Consider the following 21,745-nt stretch of genomic DNA (forward strand, 5'->3'; position numbering starts at 1 on the left):
TAAGTTTTCTTCTGCTTGAGTTTTGTTCGGAGATCTGTCTCACATTTGTCGCAAGAGTGATTTCTGCAGCTTGGTATTTAAGGAATTGTGTGAAATGTTCTGAAGACAGGAATGTCAGGAGGCTGGGATGTACATGCCTGAGTGGAATACATCACAGAGCACGCTGACACTGTTTTCTTGAAATAAAATTTGTATTTGTTACTGGAGTAAACGTTTTACTCAGAATCTGCCAGAAGCTTATTGAGAGAGTAGGAAGCCCCCAGGCCTTGATCTTTATTGTTTTTGGTCTTGAGAGCTGAGCTTATAGCAATGACTCTGGCACCAGAGGGAGCATAGAATTTATGCAACTGTTTCTCTTGCAAAGCACTGCAAAGTGGTCCCGGGAGGAAGAGGCTCACTTGCCAAGCAGAGGGTGCCTTGTACCGTAAGGAGCTGTGGTCTGAAGAAGAACCACCCTTGAGTGACTGAGCCTTGTTGGTTCTCTTTCTGTAGCTGAGCATGATTTACTTTGGATGCACTGGTAGAAATGATCCGTCTTTCACTACTGAAATATTTATTGCTGGTCATGAGGAGTAATAGTCATTATTATTATTCTTTAATCTGTCGTATGCACAGGAAAGTAAAATGAGCTAATACTGTGTTTGTGTATCTTTTTTCTTGCAATTGGTTGTATACACTTTTAATCTGAGGCTATTGAATTTTCTGAACTTAATGATTAATTTTGGTGTGAGCTGATTATCAGCTGAAAAAGTTAGTGGCATTCCCTTCCCTGCAAAAACAAATGAATCTTTTGTCTTTTTAAGCTCTGAATTTTGTCTGTTTCTTATCCTGACAGTGTTTATGGAGAGATGCATAAGATGGCACATGATTTGTTCATGCCAGACGACTTTGCAAGAGACTCAAAAGAGTCCCCCTGTGGTCCCAGAAGGCTATTTTTCCCTTCAGTCCAATAGAAGCCAAGCAAGACTTTCCCAGGCAAACACTGTAGGAAGCGTGCAGAATCAGAAGGATTTCTGTGCAATGTCCTAAAGACAGGAGTTGAAAATGACTGCTTTGCAAAGAGCTTTGCTCTCTGCTTTGGAAAGGCTGACCTGCTGCATGCTCAACTCTTTGCAGAGATTCTCTCTGCTTGATCTTAGACCAGATTTCTCATCCTGGTTTTTTTTATTTATTAAGACCTTTGTTATACTAAGGGCTGTCATCCTATGTAAGGAAACTAATGGGTTTTGATTAAATAGTTGGGCTTTACTTTTATTTTTTTATTTCTTATATGTGCGGAAATTCATTGTTCAATTTTTTTTTTACATGATTTTTTTTTTTTCTTCTTGGGGCAAGATAGCTGGATACAAATACCTGGAATTTATGACCCGTTTTGTCCCGTGTCCTGTTCCCTCCCTCCACCACCATGTAAATTACTTCTGCACACTGATGATAGTGAAATTTTTTTCCTTTTTGAAAATGGAAATCTAATGAAACCTTTTATTTCATGCAGTTAAATGTATTTCATGCTACAAAGTACTTCTGAATACAGGATGATAGCACCAAGGAAGTTTAGTTATCTGTCATTTAGGTAACGTTTTCTCTCCAGATTTTTCTCAGCTGACCATTTTCTTCGGGTTTTTTGTGGTAGTATCTGAGGCTCAGAAAAGAGTAACTTGTAGCACAGGACGAGAAGTTGTTCTACATGATGTGTAGAATCATTCAGAGATTTAGTGAGATTAAATCAGCTTCCTCTTCTAGACCATCAGTGCCTTTGTTTAAAAGGAGCTGACAGTAGTGAAGCAGTTGGTCGACTTAAATGCTGAAGTGACATTGCTGTAGTTGCCTGTGTTGTTTCTTTTTGGTGAAGGTAGTTAAGAGCTGTCTTTAAAATACTGGTTGCGTTATGGCTGGCCCAGTGCCAAAGCCAACGGCTATAAAATTATGTGCAGCTATTGTGTTGGACATAATTACCGCTTCAGCTCTGTAAAATTTTAGTTGATTAAAATGATGATAAAAAGCATGAAATGCATTTTGTTTTCCTGTGGCTTTGTGGCAAGGAATATTTAAGCAACTAGTTAGCTATGATGGGAGATCATTCTATGGGTAGAATGAAGGGGGAATGTTTTAAATACCATCCATTTCTAATTAAGTTTAATCATCAGTGGCAAATCCATGGTTCATCTTAGACCACTGTCAACTTTTTATAATATTCATGTGCTTTTATTTTCTTCAATGGAGGTTCTCCTGAGGTGTTAGACAAACATCTTTTCTATTCTCTTTTTATTCCTTCTCAGCCAGAACCCATTGCAGAGTGAATTTCGAAGAATTCCTTTTTCTTTCCGAGACCCTTATTTTCACTACTTGAATCCTGGTTAAAATCCCATTTGTTTGTAATGATCTTATTGATTGAAACAAGTAGGAAAACAAATCCTTGAGACAGGTTCCAACATTGTCAGATAGTTGTCTAATGACAGGTTATTCTGACACGTATAGTCATCAGTCAGTCAACAAAGCTCTCCTCAGCAGCCTCAATGACAAAATGAAAGAGTACAGATTTGGCCTCTAAGGCTGTGGAATCACTGCCTCCTAGGAGTTCATGAACATGCTACTAAATCTGGTTCTGATTTGTCTGCCCCCTTCTCCAGTGAACATTTGTCGTGTGCCTTCACGTTCTTTCTTCATGGGGAAAGCAACGTGTGCACAAGCGTGGAGATTGCTCAACACCAGCCAATCTACCTGATCAACGAAGAGCATATCCATATGGCCCAGTCCTCGCCGTCGCCGTTCCAAGGTAAGTCAGCTGGATTTGGAATTTTCATGCTTAACCTTGCTTCTGTGGGACAGGGACTTGACTACTGGTGGTGTTATCTTCAGAGGTGAATAAAGTACGATTAAGTAACTCTTTGAATGGGTTGCATTTCTATTCAGGAAGTTCTGGGCATAATGGAAAGTGTTGCTAGGACTTCAGCACTATAGCCAGCCATAAATGGTATGGGAATTTTCCAGAGCTTTTTGTTCATTAACATTGTTTTTAAAGGAACATGCATATAGTAAATAAAATCAAGAAATTTATTATTCTTGTTTAAAAAGACTTGTTATTTAAGAAAGTGAGTGCACTGATTTGATTTTCTTATGTGGTATCTAGGTCAGTGGGCTCAAGTCCGTAACTTCAATGCTACATCAATACAAATACTGAGCTTATCTAATACAGTATACTTTTCATTTATAGATTGTCAACTTTTTTTTTTTAAAAAAAGGGGATGTGTGTGTAAATATATCAGAAATAAAAAAGCATGAAGTATCTGTGACTATTTATTTACCAGTGTAAGAAATCAGAGTTTTACAGAATTAAGTTGATGGCTTGTTAAATTCATGATGCAATTGTGGTGCAATGCTCTACATCAAAAAAATTTAAGAATGTTTGAGTCACTGAATTACACTGTCTTTACTATGATCTGAAATTATCCTTTCAAAGCCATTAAAACAAGAAATCTTTATAAAATTAAACATACAGTAAAGAAAAACCCAGAGACTATAAAATGAGCAGTTATAGAGACATTAGTTTGTGGAAGCTTTATTGAAAAACATTTTGTTATTAAATGTAAAGATTTGACAGAGGCTCTTAAATAATAGAAAGTTTTATTTCAGTGAGCTAAATTCATGACTCTCAAATATAACTAAAAGCAAAACTGAGTCTGAATGGAAACACCTGTTGTTGAGCAACTAGTTCTCCTTATTTGTCATGACTAGTCGTCTTCATATATTGTTATCTGTGTTGTTTTTAGTGTTGAGAAGTCTCTGGTACTGTATGTTCCTGGTAAAAACCCTGTCGTTGACTATCCTCTGTTACTTCTATGTGTGGTCATCCTTGTGCCATAACGAGTGCTGGTTTAGTACACGTAGAGTAGTTCATTGTGGAAGTTAATGAACTAAACTGCAAAAGGTTCCATTTTTAGCTCAGTAAAGATGGCTGTGCAGGAAGCAGTGCAGTGTAACAGCTTTAAATTCACACCCACACCTGATCTGGCATTAGCTTTCCCCTGAAGACAGATCCTTAAATCAGCATGTGAATGGAACAGTCACTCAAGCTGGGGAGGGAGAGCCTGGCTGATACAGCTGGAATATCCGGACTGCAGGGACTGTTGTTTCTTGCTTTGCAGTTTTGGTGAGTCCTTACGGTTTAAATGGTACACTCACGGGCCAGTCATACAAGATGTCAGACCCAGCAACTCGTAAACTGATGGAGGAATGGCAGTATTTTTACCCTATGGTGCTGAAGAAGAAGGAAGGGATGAAAGAGGAAGAAGAGTTGGGATATGACAACGATTTCCCTGTGGCAGTTGAAGTCATTGTTGGTAAGTTTCAGTATTGTGCCTGAAGGATTATTTTCCTCCACATGATTTAAAAAAAAAAAAAAATCTAATTAATCTGAAACAGCCATTATAATTTTCCTGTCTTCTCTTGTAGCTCTCTTGACACTGGAACATCTGACTAGTTATCTTGCCTCAAGCTTCTGTACTCCCTGTATCCCACATGCTATTATTCACAGTATCAAGCTACTTGTTTCAGCTCTGTACTGGTTACAGAGGGTTAGATGTGTATTAGTATGTGAAATTCCTTAGCTCTTTGTGTTTCAGATAATAAGTTTTGTCTAATTGACATTGAAAACAAGTTGAAGTAGGTAGGGCTGCTGAATATTTAAGGTATATTTAAGACTCTTGTTTTTCCATTTCTTTGTAGGTGGTGTCAGGATGGTATATCCTTCAGCCTTTGTTCTCATCTCCCAGAGTGACATCCCCATGTCACAGAACGCTGCCAGTACTGGAGGCCATATAAATGTGGGACAGCAGGGGCTTGGAAGCGTGAAAGATCCTACTAGTACCTGTGGGATGCCACTCACTCCACCCACTTCTCCAGAGCAGGCTGTTCTGGGTAAGAAATAAACTTGGGAGGCTGGAGACAGCCTTTCATTTTTGCATAGCTCGTGGTAAGTGAGGATAAGCGTATGAACAGTAGCAGGTTAAAGACAGGCAATAGACTGGAAGTTAGGAGAGGACTTTCTCTGGAGGTCTGTGGTAGACAAAAGGCAGTGCTTTAAACGCCCTTGAAGATGACACATCTCCAAACACGACTTTGTGAATGCAGTTAAGCTCCGTTTTCTGTAACTGCTGTGTCTTTGTGCAGTAGTGCGAAGACCTGAGAGACTGGATTCTGGCGGTGCTTCAGGCGGATTTGGCCCGTGTTCATGAAGTGTTGGTTTTCTTGCGTTGGGATGGGAGGAGGGTGTTGATTCATTGTGATACAAGAGTACAGTGAACATACAAGAGTGTGTAGCTGTTTTTGTGAAGGGCTAGAAATACAGCACTTAACTAAGCATTTGTCGTGGTATAATAAAACTTTGCAAATGCTAGCTACTCTTTTTGCCCAGCACAGTTGGGTTTTAATTAGGGCCATTGCATAAGACTCTGAAACTGGTAATAAGGAGCTGGGCTTCCCAAATGAGGTCTGACATAGGCTTGCATCATATCCAGATGGCAAACAGTGCTGCATAATATTTGCAAATGAGTTAAGTGTTTTGTCTGGATAGAGTATGCCTCTTTCAAGCATTCGAATCCATAGTAGTTCTAATCTCAGAAGCCACCCGAGTGTTTGGTATGTGGGGTAGTAGATCCTTAATATCTCGCTTCATTGAAATGAATATGTATATCATGTTGCTCCTCAGAAATGAAAATAAATATCTATAACCTGTCATCATCTGGAGTACAGGCAAGACCTTAAGATTAGTTGCCGTCAGTGTGGTTAATGCTGTAACAAATTCAGGACTGCAATTTAAAATGAGGAATAGAGGAGTGAAACATCTGTTTGAGTGCAAACTTCTAAGATAAGAAAGTACAAAAAAAAAATCTGCTACAGAAAAAAGAAATTCAGTGATATATTTTTTTTCTCTCAAAAAATGTTTTGAAGGCCGTTTACAACTAATTTTTTTTTTATTCCTGTGTTGCTTGATTTCTAAACTTACTCTTTACAGACTTGCCAGTTACTGACAGAATGACAAGATAGTTGAGGTTGGAAGGGATCTCTGGAGATTGTCTTATCAAACCCTTCTGCCCAGAGCAGGTTCAGGAAGGGCAGGTTGCTCAGGATATTGTCAAATCAGGTTTTGAATATCTCCTAGGGCGGAGACTCCGCAACATCTCTGGGCAACCTGCTTCAATAACTGACCATCTTCACAGTAAAAAATTATTTCTTTGTTTAAATGGAATTTCCTGTATTTCACTTTAAACCCGTTGCCTCTTAATGCACTCACTGAATACCACTGGTTGTATCTGCTCTCTTCTCTCTGTCAAGTATTCACATACATGGATAAGATTCCTCCCCCAGCTTTCTCAGCGTCTCCTTGTAACCTTTATTAATAACAATTTCACAAGCACTGGCATGTTTTGTGCTTGCAAAATGACTACTATTTGGAATTGAGTACTCATTTCACAGAAGACTTTGACTTGAGTCACATCAGCAAAATCATGACAGACCACTCACCACTGGGTGACCTTCTTCTGCTTTTGGACTTGTACTTTTTTTTAACTTGTTGATTAGTGCTTTTACCAAATTTCACAGAGCAATAGAAGTGTTGAAGACATGAAGTTCCTACAAGTTTCTGTGAAATTATGCAGCCAGGTGGAGATAAAGAATCCTTGTTGGGTACCCTCACTCAGGTCTAAGGAGCTACCAAGCTAGCTTAGCCTTTATTAGATACTTCTGTCACGTCAAGAGGGTCGATCTTGATGCAAAGCCAAAGAAAACCAATCACCATTGGCTTCATTGCCATGGAAGTACTTGTTTGGATTCACTCGTCCATGAACAGTGCCTGTATATGAAGGAAATCAAAGTATTTTGTTTTTACTGCTATTAATACAGAATGTGAGATTGAAATTCACTTTGAATAGTGTTTTTCAAGGCAACCAATAGTTAATATAAGCAAAAAACTTATTAGTAACTAAGTGAAGCAAGACAGTTGACTTCTAAATAACAATCTTTATTGAAGTATTGATGCATATTTTAATGTGCTGTTGTATTTTTACATTTTTCAGATCCCTGTTACACTTGTACGATATCACAAGGTTATTCTCTTTTAGGATATTTATAAGCTATTAATATTTTGAAAGTGTTCATATTGTCCAATGTAAAGAGTTTCTGTGTGATCTCTGCTGTTGTTTGAGGGCAATATGAAATTGTATCTGAGAGATGCCTTTCCAGTGAATAATGAAAGGATTCCTTTATATTATCTCATACACTGTTCTAAAAGACCTTGAAAAATTGGAGAAGTGGATTGGAAAAACATGTCCTACCATTCAGAATCAGTAAATGGGATACATAAGCTGGATTGGTCTGAGGCACGTCAATAGTACTTCACTTCTGCCCCGTACCGGTAAAAATGTGGTTGTAGTACTACGTCCAGTTTTGAACACTTAAAGATGTGGCCAAATTGGATGGAGTCAGGGAAAGTGCAGTAAGAATTATTACAGATTTTTGCAAACAGGACCTACAGGAAAAGATGGAAAGACCTGAGGTTGTTTAGTCTAGAGAAGAGAAATTTGGAGGAGAGATGGTGTAACAGTCTTCAGAGGCATAAAAGGAGAAAAAGAATAATCTTACCAATATGTAATGAACCTCAACTGGAGCAAAGCAAAACTAGGTTAAACGTGAGGAACAACTTTCTCTGAGGAAGGATAACGAAGTGTTAGAATAAATTGACTGGTGGGAAGCTACAGAATTTCCATTAGCAGGGAGGTGGGTGGGTTGGTGGGGGATGGTGGGGCGTGTTGTTTGTCTTTAAAGAGCAGGTTAGTCAAATGTGTTTCAGGACTTAGGAGGGCAGTTGAGCCAGCATTGAAGCAGGGGATGGACTAGATGATCTCTCCAGATCTTTCAACTGTATTTTCCATTATTCTGTCTAAAATATGTAACAAAACAAATTGCTACTGAAAGTAGGGAATGGCATTTTTCATGTGTAGAAACAGACTGCACTGTAGGGCTTGTGAAGGGACCTCTGGTGAGTGACTGGTTTTGTCTTACAGTATTTATACCATTACATGGCATAGTTATTTGTGTGTGTGTTCCAAGATTTTGTCAGTGAGTTTCGTGGATAAAAAATAGTGCTAGGGTATGACAAAAAAATGTTTGTGCCTGCGGCAAAGTTCTGTTTCATGTTATGCCATGTATTCTTGTACTGCATGCTATTAAAATATTATAGAATTTTGGAAAACATTGCACTCATGTAACTTGAAAGCTCTGGTACCTCCTTATTTATCCTGTCAATACCTTCTATCCTTCCCTTTCCATTGTACTTTCTTTTTCCTGGCAGTTGTAACTGTCCTGATATTGACATATGTGTATGCATAATGGTTGTTTATGTATACACATTCCTTCCCCCTACCTGCCCCCCAGAGAAGGACAGATTTGCTAATTCTGAAGTTTTGATCTGTTTTTTTGGTCATCTGTCAAGTTCACAATGTTGTAGAACATTTGAAAGCCAGTGAAATACTGAGCCACAAGCCTCAGTATGTCTAGGAATTCATGGTTTTGACTGCTCCTTTTTCCAATTAGAATTCTTTACAAAAAAAGAATCAGGGAAGTTCTAACTGGAGAAAAAAAAATATAAGCATGAAGAATCAAAGAAGATGCAAGGATAGGCAGTTTGTGCACGATTTTAAAAGCTGTATTTTGAAAGTCACATAGTAGCAATGGGCAGAATTACCTTGCTAGTTGCAGCGATGTATAGCAGTGAATCCTTCCGGCGTTTCGTTCTTCCGACAGCTCAGATTGCGTCAGGCAGAAGGACCAAGTGTTCTGTACACTGGGTTGACCTTGTTAAAATGCCGCATATCCTTACTTACTTTTCCATCCAGAGCACAGAGCAGCGTTACTCAGTCGCAGGCTAAACGAGCCTAAAGCTCCCTCTGCTGTTGTAGTTGGTGTTTGTAAAGGTGCTGTTAGATTTTGGCTCATCTAAACCAAAACATGTGTCGTAGTAGAATTACTTCTACAGTAGCTGGTCAGGTTTCTGCATCACAGGCAGAAAACGATGAAGTGCAGAATGTAAATCAGAGTTTTCAGGCTATTAACATGTGGAAGTAATATCTTCATCTGTTGTCTCTTTGGTAATCACACAGTATTATTGAGTACCTAACATGCTGCCTTAATAGTATGTACTAGTGGTCAACTGTTGAACAGTTGCTGCAGTAGTATACATCTCAACTGTAAGATTTTACCAAAGCAGGTTTGGATTCTGTTATTGCAATACAGGCATATTATAAAGAAATAGCATGGCACTAATCCGCTCGTTTCTTCACTTGAGTGTAAAGAACTGCTTCTTGCTTTCAAATAGTCTATGTAAATTATTGGGTTTCTTAATAGGTGCTTCTAGAACCATCTATATTCTAATAAATTTAGTCTTTAAAGCAGCTCACTAAAGACTATATAAATGAAATGTAGTTTAGTCAGTCTTTTGTAATGAAGCTTGAAGCATTTTCTAGTGAATGTGAACATCTGTGTAGTTAGCAGCCTTGTAAGAGGGAACGTCTTTTCAGGAAAAAGTATCAAATGTGAATGTTATAGCTGTTCTTAACATTAATGCTTAATTTATGTTGCAGGAGAAAGTGGATGCTCTCAGAGCATTATCAGCCATTCAGCTGCACAGGAGGGGACGGTCAGTGTACACAGTCCAAAGAAATCAGGCAAGATCACTCCAAAATTTCACAATCGTATGGTTCACCGTGTCTGGAAGGAATGCATTCTCAACAGGTCACAGCCCAAGTAAGGCAGCAGCCCTGATTGTTTTGTTTATTAAGAATACATAGTACATAGTTAAAATTGAAATAGTTTTGCCTTAGATATCATTATTCCTTGCAGAATTCTTTTGCCACTAATCAAAGCTAATGATGCAGAACAGCATTATCAAAGAAAATCTTACTGTGTTCAGCTGAAAACTCCTAACACTTCATTCACACTGCATTTGCAGTTGCGTATTTTGGTTGTGATAGTCTTGGAGGTTACAAGTCTGTAATGTGTGCCTTCAGCTAGATGCTTTCAGATTTATTGATTGCACTTTCTAGGTCCAGTTGTAGTTACTAGAGTGAAAGTTGGGTGACTGAAGAACAAATAGTAGGCATTTGATATTTGTAAAGCATTACCTTACATGTGTTGGACTAAAATTCCAGTTAACAAGGATATGGTAAATTCATGTTGTTAGTATCATAGGCCTTTATTACTAGAGATTTAAAGCATATTCATGGCATGGTGAGCCCCCAAATCTTTATTTTTCACTATTTCCATGCAATTTCCTCATTGACTATATCAGAAGAATTTTCAGATTCAGAGTTTAAATTGCTTGCCCCTTACTTCTTGTGCTCAAACTCCAGACAGAGCTATCTGATGTAGAACTAGTACCATCCTGCCATGCAAATCAAACTGTAAGTTTTAAGGAGTAGTAGAGGGAACTACTGTCAAATACAGAATTCTGTTCCAAAAGAGAAGTAGAAGGAAGCAGTTTAGTTGAGGGAAACGTACATGAATATATGCCTATGCACCTTTAAAATTTTGTTTTACAAAAGGCGATAACTACTAACGTAATTTTTTCTTCTTCAGGAGAAACCAAGTTACAACTGCAAATTTGGAAGAGGAAGTTCCTAACAGTGCTGTTTCTTGGGATTTTGTGGATCCAGTCCAAAGAGTCAGTTGTTCTTGTTCCAGGTGAGCTTTGAAGGGAGTAAGGATTTATTCTATTGGAAGAGCTTTGTTTAATTGAGAAAGAGGTACACTTACAAAGGGGAGTTATGTTTCAGCTGAGAGAAGAGGAAGCTCTTAATATTAAAACTATGATCATCACTTGTATTCAGGTGATTAATATTCATCTCATTGTCACTTTCAGTAGTCAATCTCAGTGGAAAAATTATCCTAAACTAGAAAATGGGGGCTAGAGTACAAACACTTCTCGTTCATAATGAACTCATCCTTCAGGCTTTTCAGAAATGCGAGCTTTAAAGTTTGGAGTGGCAAGACTCATGATGAAGAGGGGCCTAAGTTTCAGAGCATCCTGATTGAGGGATAGTGCTACCTTTCCTGTTTGGAGGAAGAGGAAGAATATCCCTAAGAATAACTTTACTCCATGGACCTCTAGTCAGTCTGCCATGAGTCATTGGACACCAAAAAATCACCCAAGAGAATAAAAAACCTTTGCAGCGTGGTCAGCCACTGTCAACTGATCAAATCACAGCTCACTTACACAAACACTTCAGGAGTTTATTCAGTTATCTTTCATCTTTGATGAATGTTTAAAGTTCCAGTACTGCTCACTCAGGAAAGGCAAACCAGCCCCACCAATTCTGCTTAACCATTCTTAAAATTATTGGAAAGATGCTACAGGGCTAGAAGACCACAGTTTCCACTGAAATAGTCCCATGAAAATGCTTCTACTGACATTTTTAATTCCTAAAGGCATCACTTACCATATAAGATTGGTAAAGATGTTTTTATCACCTAAAGAAGTTATCCCTTAAGTATATACAGATCTAAATGTCATTCATTTGATCAAACAGAAATGCTGATTGTCCTATGCTAACCCCTCTGGTTTTGGGGTGGGTTTTTTTCCTGTCTCATCCCCCCTGTGCCCCTCCTCAACTGCAATAATGGTCTTTGCCAAAATAGAATAGTTGGCACAATAGCCAGTGATGTGGCTGAAATGGTTCTCTGGTTTTCATCTGTTTGAGGCATAGCCATCTCTATTTTTTCTTCTTTATTTTTCTTTTAACAGCGAGGCAAACTCAAGAATAACGCTGCTGTTAATGATAGTAAAATTGATATGTTGTCTAACCAAATCCTTAAGCGTGTTACCTGCCAAAGAAGTCTCTGCAGAGCTTTCTGTGTAGATTTGGCTGTACAGAGAAATTCAGGCATGCAGCGGACTCGCAATCTCCGAAGGGCTGTTGATTAGAAATTTCCATTGTCCCAAATTGAATGAAGCAAGGTTGTGTCCTTGTACCTCCTTCTCATGGAGCCAGTTGCTCTTTGTGTATTTAGAGGAAGAGATGAAGGGATGTGGAGGAATTGTGCATCACACGGAGGGCAGTGTGTTCAACCTCGATGCTCCATGCTGTATCTGAAGTGAGAGGGTTGCTCCTCTGCAGCTTTGCTCTTTACCCCCATTAGATGTTGCTTGCATGTGTGTGCTCAAGAATGCACAACAGATAAATGTTTTGTCAGGATGCTGAGTGTTTCCTGTGGAAAACTGAGGTCCAGCTTCGCCTGTAAAGAGGGGAGTCAATAGTGGACAATGGAAACCAGAATCTATGGATAGATTCAGCTGCATTTGCAGTTTCACACTCTCTCTTAACACCTCCAGTGATACCTATGTCATGCTGGAGTTAGTAAACACAGCGACTGGGAAATGAAAACATTATCCTTAAAATGAAGGTGGTACCTGATTTCAAACAGCAATAAAAATGTTCTGTATAGCTACAGAAACTGGGTAGCTACTGCCATATAGATATTGTTTTGGTCATTACTTTGCCCATTCTCTATGTATTGTATAAATGAGAGTGTAAATTAGTCATGATACGATCTTAAATATGGCATCTTAAGGGGTCGTCTGGAGCTCGGCATCAAATTCAATCTTCTGTAGGCCCAACTTGGTGTGCTGAAGAACAGAATGTCTAAATTAATTTTCTGCAGCCAGTTAAAATGCGGTGGATGATGGAGAATTAAGGCAATGAAATGTTACAAGAACATGCTTAAGGCAAATCTCCAGTTACTAGGGCATTAGCTCCACATTATGGGCGAGTGCAGCCAGAGACCATCTGCTGCGGCAGAGAATTTGCAACATGCCCTGATAACAGCAAAGCCCACGAAGGAAGCTGGGACAATGCCACGCAACATGGATGGTTACAGGAAAAAGATGGAGCAAGTGCAAGAAGTTGTATTTGTACCATTTGTCAGCCACTGTGTACTGTAAAACTTGGATGTTTTCATAGCTATGTCCTAAAAGCAGAACTGATTTTCCTCAGTCTAGTAGTCCACTTTACTTGCAATAATGTAGTTTATCTTTGTGAGTAAAAAGCATAGCATGTGGTTTGAAATATTTTGTTGCTGTCCTAAATGCTGTTGTTTATAAACAAGAATAGGGATAGAGTTGTTTATTTTAAAATGGTATTTAACCATATTTAATGGTTATAAATATTAAACTCAATATGTCTTTCAATTTCTGCTTATCTTAAAAAAAAAAACCTCAAAAAAACCCAAACAACAACAAAGACCAATAAAAATATGGATGGAATTAGATGTCCCTGTTGGAACATCCTTGGGGACCATCAGCTGTATGATGAAAATACTGTTCAGCAGTACCTGACCTACTGAAGTTCAGTCCTGTGCCTCCCAGTCTCAAAGATACTGGGTGGCAATTGAAAAAAAGCCATATTAAAATATGGAGCCAATAATAAGTGTTTATGTTACTGCATTTTTTGTCTCAAATATTTTAAAAGATTTATTCGTGCTTTCTTCATCGGTTGGTAGTTGCTTTTTTTTTTTTTTTCTGTTGATTTGTGTTTGGACTAGAGTTGTACTTATTTTTCCTTACTGATATGGAGGAGAAGCTGCCATGAAAGCGTGCCGCTGCGTATTGCGTCTGTGAACGTCACTGAAACGCTTCTGATCTGTATCTTCTGTAACAGATGCTCGGAGTGTGCAAGAGTGGTGGCGTAGCTCCACAGCGGTCGTTTGATTTGAAAGGCTGTCTGTCTTTAGGGCAATGAAAACAACAGGAGCTTGGGTTTTGTTGTTGTAGTACCTCCATCTGAGCTGTACTAAGCTTTTATAAACATTAAATCTTTCATTGGAATGCCATTTTCTGGAGACCACCATTTTCCATTTCATAGGTCAGAGAAACAGCTGAGTTGGCTTGAATGACGTGGTCCAGATGATGTCACCATTCCAGAATCTGTTAAAAGATGATGAATAGACATAAGATTTCTCAGTGTTGTTCTTTGGGCTTGATTTTTGTTCCCATTAGATCAGATAACCATATACACCATGCACTGATTTGTTTCTGCCTCCACTTTCAGGCACAAGGTTTTCAAGCAGCGTTGTGTTGCTGGCTCCAGCCGTCCCCCGACGATAAATCAGCCAGGATTCAGCGTGGGAACATCATCATCTTCATCATTGCCACCTCCCGCCTCTTCAAAGCACAAAACAACAGAGAGACAAGAAAAAGGAGACAAACTGCAAAAAAGGCCTATGATGCCCTTTCACCATCGACCCTCTGTGACTGAAGAGCTATGCATGGAGCAGGACGCATCAGGGCAGAAACTGGGATTAGCAGGAATGGAGCCTTCTTTAGAAGTCCCTAATTCCAGAAAATACGAGAAGCCGCTCTCTATACCTGCTAGAAATCCAAGCAAGCAAATGAATATGAATCCTATGGATTCACCCCATTCTCCTACTTCCCCTCTGCCTCCCACACTTAGCCCCCAGCCAAGAGGTCAGGAAGCAGAGAACCTGGACCCACCTTCTGTACCAGTAAACCCAGCACTCTACGGCGGTGGGCTGGAGCTTCAGCCGTTGCCCAGCTTAGATGACAGGACAGTCCTTGCTGGACAGAGGTTACCTTTGATGGCAGAGGTCAGTGAGACAGCATTATACTGTGGGATAATTCAGAACAACGAGTCACTAGACGTGTGGAGGACCTACAGCGTCCCATCAAGTGACAATCGAGAGTTCAGGCCACCAGATCTTCCGTGTGAGAGATACGATGCCAAGATGGAAATCAACTGGGACAGCACTGCACTGAAAAGGTAAGAGTGCAAATGGATCTGATTGAGGGTTTTATTAAATTAAGCATGACCAAAGTCTGTTTCCAGTTGAAACTGGAACAAGTAGAAGGCTTTGCTGTGACATCAAAGATGATGTGTGCCGGAGATAACGTTAAAGACTTGAAATGTGCTATTGTAGGGTGCCTTATTTTTTTCATAGCTGGCTTTCTGTTGCATGTTGTAAGAACTGATAAATCTTTTTGTGACGTATATCACAGCAATTTGAGCAAATGTAAGAGTTTTATTAAGCTGATGTCTTTTGATCATTTGAAGAGAATCTGTGTTCAGTTATGCAACTTTCCAGCTACATATGCGCTTAGTTTTGAGTGAAATTCTGTTTCTGGCACTGTAGAGGCACTTCAGTGTGGTTTGTCCAACTGCGTGGGTTTAAAATTGCCCTGTACCACGCTTTCTGTGAGTAGTAGCTGATACTGTGTTCTGGAATAATATTGCTTTTTGTAAACCCACTGTCAGATCTTTGAAATGGACAGAAGCTTTACTTTCAGCTTCAGTCTCTTGCTTACTAGTTTGTTTCGTCATTTATTTTTAGCTTTAGCATGAGAATTTCAATTAATTTTATGCTGGCCTAAAAATTACTTCTGCATTCTGACAATGCATAGAAAAAACATACCAAAGAGTAGTTAATGAAAATGAATAAGCTAAAATTAATTGAGGAAGAGTTTTTGGGTTATGACAACATTGATTTTGGTAATTACGATGGAGTTTGCTAGGCTGAAAAGGTTATGTGTACTTCAGAGTGTTTTGATTTATATAGTGACAAGACTAATTCTTTTTTCATTATTACAAAGTAGTTCTTAATACATCAGGTGTTTGATATGACATGTAGGGAAATGCATCCTTTATCTGAGGAAAATACATGTTTCTGCTGATCGGGGAGGATGGAGTGAGACCTGGGCTGTATTTGTGTGACAGCTACAGGTCTTAAGAACTGTTATTTTTCTTTGCTGTAAAAGGTATGTTTGTTTTTGTTTCTTGATGGCTTTTTTTGCTTTTGTTTATTTTTACTTTCAGGCTCTTAGCACAACCTAATAAACGGTTTAAAATTTTGCAAGAGCAAAAACCAGTGCAGACACTGAACTATCTGGACCCCTTGCCTCTAATACAACCACCTGGAGAAGGCTTGGGAGATGCTAGTGATCCTTACACTTTTGAAGATGGTGATATAAAGTACAGCTTCACCGGCAGTAAAAAATGCAGACTTGGGGCTGAGAAAGATCCTCTGAAAAAGAACAAGGTAACGTGTAAATCCAGAGTCTTCCTTGTTAATGTTCTTACAGGACTTGCAGCACTTGCTCTGCAGTATTTGCTCTACAGCTCTCCGGAAGACACGAGCCTGTTCCACAGAGCAGGATCCAGAGAGATTATGTATTTCTTTCCTGGACCAGCTTACAGGAAAAACCTTTGTGTCACTATGGTGTTTTTGAACTGGTGTTTGCTGGCATCCCTCTGAACCTATTTGTATATGAAAACACTGCTGGTGCAAGGAATACTTGCTGTTTATGTAAGTTCAGCTTGAACCAGCAGCAGGTTCCAGATTTAAGCTAAGAAATATTTTGAGCCTTGTATTCACTGCTAGGGATGAAAGAATTTGCTGGGCTTTTTTTTTTTTTTCCCTTGCTTGCTGCAGCTTGACATAACACCTCGCTGCAAAGCTCAGATCTCTCCAGCCCAAGTTTATTTTTCTTCCCTTGGGCAAAATTAGTGTAGCCTTCTGCTGAGAGGATTTGTGGCAGGGATGCTGTGTTAGTTTGAACGTTTCCTAGGTGTTGAACAATACCTCAGAGGTATTCCTCCATATGTGAAAGAAAACAATTACCACTTTGGCAATCACCTGCCCTGTGTGCATCATATTTCTTATGTATCTTACCAGTTACGGAGCTGTTTCATTGGCTACTCACTCGTTTGTTCTTGAGTGGGTAGCCACCACACTTGAAATTCTGGAAGATGTGTTTTCTGGAGAAATTGAGGTGGCTAATTATCTGTTCTGGCTATCAAAGTTAACTGATGTTTATGGAATCCTTTGTAAATCATACACAATGTTACTTTGTGTTTTTCCTGATATGTAGATAAATGCAGACAACTGTGTTCTTTTCCCTTCTTAAATTTTTTGGTTTTTTTTTCTTCTCTAAGCATTTAATTCAGAGCCCTGAGTTTGACTTGACATGGGAAACTAGTTGTTCTTAGATAAATTAATATCCTTTAAAAACTGTTGGTTTTTTGTGTAGTCAGAAGATGGAATTGGTACCAAGGAGATCCCCGCAACGGGTCATTCTACACCAGTTCCTGATGGAAAAGATGCCATGTCTATTTTCAGTTCTGCTCCTAAGACTGGTGAGTAAAAGCTCTTCTATTCGCTCTGCAAAGCAAAAATACTCAAAGCTACGCAATAAAATCTGAAAGGTAAAATCACATACTGAACTTCATACTGTAACATCAGAGCTATAGACGGCTCCTGAGATGGAAAAAACTTGATTCTGCATGTCCTTTTTATAATAACATATTTTTTTAACAATTTTTTTTTTTTAGAACATTAAAGTTGAGCAGTAGCTACCCTCACTCTTTCTCGATTGACCTTTGGTGCTTGCTTAAAACTTGACTGCAAGGCTATTTCTAGGCTACATCCTAGAAAAGGGGCCTCATTGATTCTTGCTTGTCCCCTGTGTAGAGTGAGACGTAAAACTGAAAAAAGACAATGTTGTCTTTCTTAACTTTGCTCCCATTTTTCCTGTGTTTTTCCCTTTCTTGTTCCTAGATACCCGGCAAGACAATGCTGCAGGCCGAGTAGGCTCTGGTAGCCTCACACAGGTGACGGATCTGGCTCCATCGCTTCATGATCTAGATAATATCTTTGATAATTCAGATGAAGATGAGCTTGGTGTAAGTCTTTGTAGGACCGAGTGTTCTGTAGACTTAAACCTTGACCAAAAAAAGGGAGGAGGAGGAGGATGGGATCCTAGTGGGGAGTGATTATCCCTAATAATCATTATGGATAGGAGTTTCCAGGTAGGCAGGCTTGGATTTTAACTAGGAAGAATGGCTAGCAAAGAGAGATATCCTTTCAGGAGATCCATCAAAGAGAGAAATCATCACTGTGTATAATTCAGGAACATTAGGAGATCACTTAGGTTACGTCAGAGCTTGTGTTGTCTGACAGCTCTTCACGAGGGGAACCAGTGCACAACTCCCTTGCTGGCTCAGTCGTTGCACAGGCAGGCTGTAAGAGAACTTCCATAGGTAGAGCAGTGGAGTTGCTTTATGAAAGCATCTTGTTTAGTTCCTTGCCCTTACCTTTTGTCCGGATTTTGTCTGAGAGTCATGGAAAGATCCTGGTTTCATTCACTGGTGATTTGTTCTTCTTCCTGCCCAAAGCTGCCCAAAGAAAAATAAATGCAACCTTAATGAATTTCAGTAATTCTCTGAAGCATGTTTCTATTCCTACAAGCAGTTTATTTCAGTGCAAAGAGGAATAGTTGCTGAATGCAAAAGGAAAAGCAGATTTATATCAATTACCGGGGAGAAAAAAAACAAGACACATGGAAAGGCAAAGATTTGAATAATTATTATTTTTAAGCTTAATCTAATACAGTCATAATGGTATGAAAGGTGATCTTAAACTGACTGATAGCAGATAACAGCATTTAAAAGTGATGTCTGGTTCTTGGCAGCACTTTTCAAGTGCACCCATTTATTTGCCACTTCTCCCTGTGGTTCCACACCACCTGCATTGAAGATGTTGTGGTTAATATGCAAATCTTCTAGAGGATTAGTCTGGCAACATAAAAAGTTACCTTTTCTGTGAAGCTGGCCTGGACAGACCTAACGTTCTTCCTGTCTTGAGACTTACATGTGTTGAGCTGTCCCCTGAGCTAATCTGTTACGACATTCTTATTCTGTGCTGTATTCTCATTATTATCTTAGATTAATTCAAACATGGAAGCGAGTAGAAAAGTCACACTAATTTCAAACTCAGTGTTTGTGATAACATTTTCAATGTAATATGTGTGTATAGAGAGACATATGTATCTATCTACGTATGGGGGGGCGTGTATAGACAGGCACAGGTTTCAGACACTTTTTGTTTGTTTGTTTTAGTGTTGAAAGAGAGGAAAAATAAATCCAGACTCCTTGGGGGGAGCGAATGGGAGAGTGGAAAAATACACTTTTTTTCTTTCTTGTGAATTTTTAATAGCTTATGAATTCTAATATTGTGTATATTTTTTTAATATAGTATGTGATTATTCTGCTTTTAGGCTGTATCGCCAGCTCTTCGGTCATCAAAAATGCCCGCAGTAGGGTCTGAGGAACGCCCTGTAGGGAAGGATGGTAGAACAGCAGTACCTTACCCACCAAGTAAGTAGCAACAACTGGTTACCACTTTGACAGTTCCAGTCACCTCACAGCTACCGTACTGCCTTTTTGTAGGAGGCTTAGAATGCCATTTTTTCAGGACTAAGAGCTAGTGTGCTTGTTTTGTTCCGTAATTACCACATGCCAATATGAAAGAGAGTAAGGAGATTTTAATGAAAACAGTGGATGGCAATATAGACATACATTTTTAATGTGTCTAGTGAGATTTGAGATGCTCTTCTTTTGACATTATTGTCTTAGGTTAGGAGTATGGGAGGGATTTGTTACAAATCTTCATTTAGAAGCCATCGCCTCTATTCTCAATTCAGTATTTAATCTCGGTTAGTCACTTACACCTTTACCATATCACTCTTCAAGCATAAATCATTCCACTTTTTAAAGAATTGAAGGAATTCAAAGCCATGACTTACCAGTTGACCGTTATGGTGCAACCTGTCTTGGAAGAAAATTGCATTCAGCATTGGACAAATTCAGATTAAAATCACCTTCAGGGTTTAATCTAGATGTGGAGGTCCATGATTAAAACTGAAGAACCAGGTTGAAGAACCAGGTTCTAACTGAAGACACATTGTAGACCTTTTACAGATGGTTATGGTAGAAGTCATGCTTGTGCAGGCACTGCACATGTACAAGGAAGGCCACAGGGAGTGCAGGAAATTCAGAAATTAAATTTAATACACTGAAAATTATGAAACAGATTAAAACAGTAGGCTTTTTGTAAGGACTGTGCCAACAACTATTGGGAGTGATAACTTTTACTCTCTGCGATATATGGGCGTTCTTGCATTTCTTGCACCTGAAAGGAGGTTGTAGCGAGGTGGGTGCCAGTCTCTGCTCCCAATGAACAAGTGATAGGACAAGAGGAAATGGCCTCCAGTTGCGCCAGGGAAGGTTTATATTGGATATGAGGAAAAATGTCTTCACCAAAAGGGTTGTCAAGTATTGGAACAGGCTGCCCAGGGAAGTGGTGGAGTCACCGTCCCTGGAGGTGTTTAAAAGACGTGTAGACATGGTGCTCAGGGACATGGTTTAGTGGTGGGCTTGGCACTGTTAGGTTAATGGTTAGACTCGATGATCTTAAAGGTCTTTTGCAACCTAAACAATTGTATGATTCTACTTCTATAGGTGGCATTTCTCTTGAGATGAGAGAGAAATGTGTATATGTATGTGTGAGAGGAGGAAGGTGAGAATTTTTTGGTATAATACTAACGAATCAAATTATGAATTAGAAATTACTTAGTGGTGAGGAGGAAGAATGTTTGATTTTTGTGGCAGCTATAAGCAGAAATCAAATCTCTGCAAATCATTCTTTAATGCCTTCTCATTAACTTCAGCTGGTAATGAGAACAAATTGAGGAGAAGAAAAAAAAACAGTCTGAAGGAGATGAGTCAGAGTTTTATGGACCCATAAAAGCTGTGCTGATTTACTCAAATGTAGAAGTCTGAAGTATACAGAGATTGGATTTTGACAGGTTTAGTTGATCCATAGCTTTTTAAAATATGCAAAGCTTTTTCAAGCATGACACACATGAAAATGAATAATGATAGTTAGCCTGTTGCTGTAGGGTTGGGGGATTTTTTTGTAATTAAACTTTTTTATGAATCTGCACTGCAGAATTTTGCTAACTAGGGTGAGCTTGAGTGTGAGAAAATGAAATACTACAGAGCTGTATGGAACAAGTTAGATAGATACACTCCACTTGTGTTTTGTAGCTGTCCCCTTGACAGCAGCTGTTGAGGTGTAACTGTGTCTGCAGGGAACTGAAATGCCATGTACATCACCAGAAGGTCCTGCTGACCACATTTCATCTTAACCTTCCTTCCTCCCCTCCTTTCTCCAGTTTCTAGAGCACACTTCTCTTTGTTGAAAAACAGGCAGTAGCTAATTCAGCTGGCATCCTGAAGGTTATAATTCATAGTATCATTTGGTGGAAAATATTTTTTTTCCGTTCTACTGAACCTGTTTTCAGCACTAATTTATCCTGTATCAGGACTAAGGTCTTCTAAATTTTTATTTCAAAGACTGAGAAAGGGGGGGGCAGGGAGGGAAGAGCTGAGTGGGAATAATCTGTAGCCCATTATTTACCCTACTACTCCAGGCTGTGAAAGACTTTGGGTTCAGCTTTGACTGTTCTTACCAACAGAACTCCATTTTGAGAGGACTTCACCTATTTGAGCTGTTTCACTTTGATTAAAGAATTAAATAGACTGGCGCTCTCGTCTCTGTGCACAAGAGTGGAATTCAGGTTTTGGCTCTGTTAAGGCAGTGTGGAGACACACCTTGAGGCTGCAGCATCCTACAAAAATGTACTGTTAGTGTGTGTATTCATATACTACATATAATTTCAATTCCATCACTTATTTCTGTCTTTTTCAATTAGTTTTTGAGAATAGGACTATGTTTCAGCAGTTTGGATTTCCACAATGGAGTGTTTACCAGTCAGAAATCCATCTGTATTTATTTATGAATTTTCCATCATCTTTAGGCTGCAGAAGTTACTGAATACAAGTAGGTC

The 21,745-nt window shown here is 39.1% G+C and overlaps 1 protein-coding gene across 2 annotated transcripts in view; it reads left to right on the forward strand.

Annotated features, from left to right (window-relative positions):
* The window catches only part of MED13L (mediator complex subunit 13L), a 195,682-nt gene that overhangs the window by 137,388 nt on the left and 36,549 nt on the right, over window positions 1-21,745 (forward strand). The window contains exons 5-14 of one of the 2 annotated variants that reach the window (XM_086623263.1): window positions 2,628-2,773; window positions 4,143-4,337; window positions 4,723-4,914; window positions 9,633-9,795; window positions 10,627-10,731; window positions 14,094-14,822; window positions 15,873-16,095; window positions 17,087-17,192; window positions 17,614-17,738; window positions 19,112-19,211. In XM_086623263.1, the coding sequence (XP_086479389.1) occupies window positions 2,628-2,773; window positions 4,143-4,337; window positions 4,723-4,914; window positions 9,633-9,795; window positions 10,627-10,731; window positions 14,094-14,822; window positions 15,873-16,095; window positions 17,087-17,192; window positions 17,614-17,738; window positions 19,112-19,211 (2,084 nt within the window). The remainder of the gene's footprint in view (window positions 1-2,627; window positions 2,774-4,142; window positions 4,338-4,722; window positions 4,915-9,632; window positions 9,796-10,626; window positions 10,732-14,093; window positions 14,823-15,872; window positions 16,096-17,086; window positions 17,193-17,613; window positions 17,739-19,111; window positions 19,212-21,745) is intronic. The other variant, XM_086623264.1, reaches the window with a different exon arrangement.

The sequence above is a fragment of the Tauraco erythrolophus genome, chromosome 19 (genome assembly GCF_009769465.1).
Source record: "Tauraco erythrolophus isolate bTauEry1 chromosome 19, bTauEry1.pri, whole genome shotgun sequence".
Lineage (NCBI taxonomy): Eukaryota > Metazoa > Chordata > Aves > Musophagiformes > Musophagidae > Tauraco > Tauraco erythrolophus.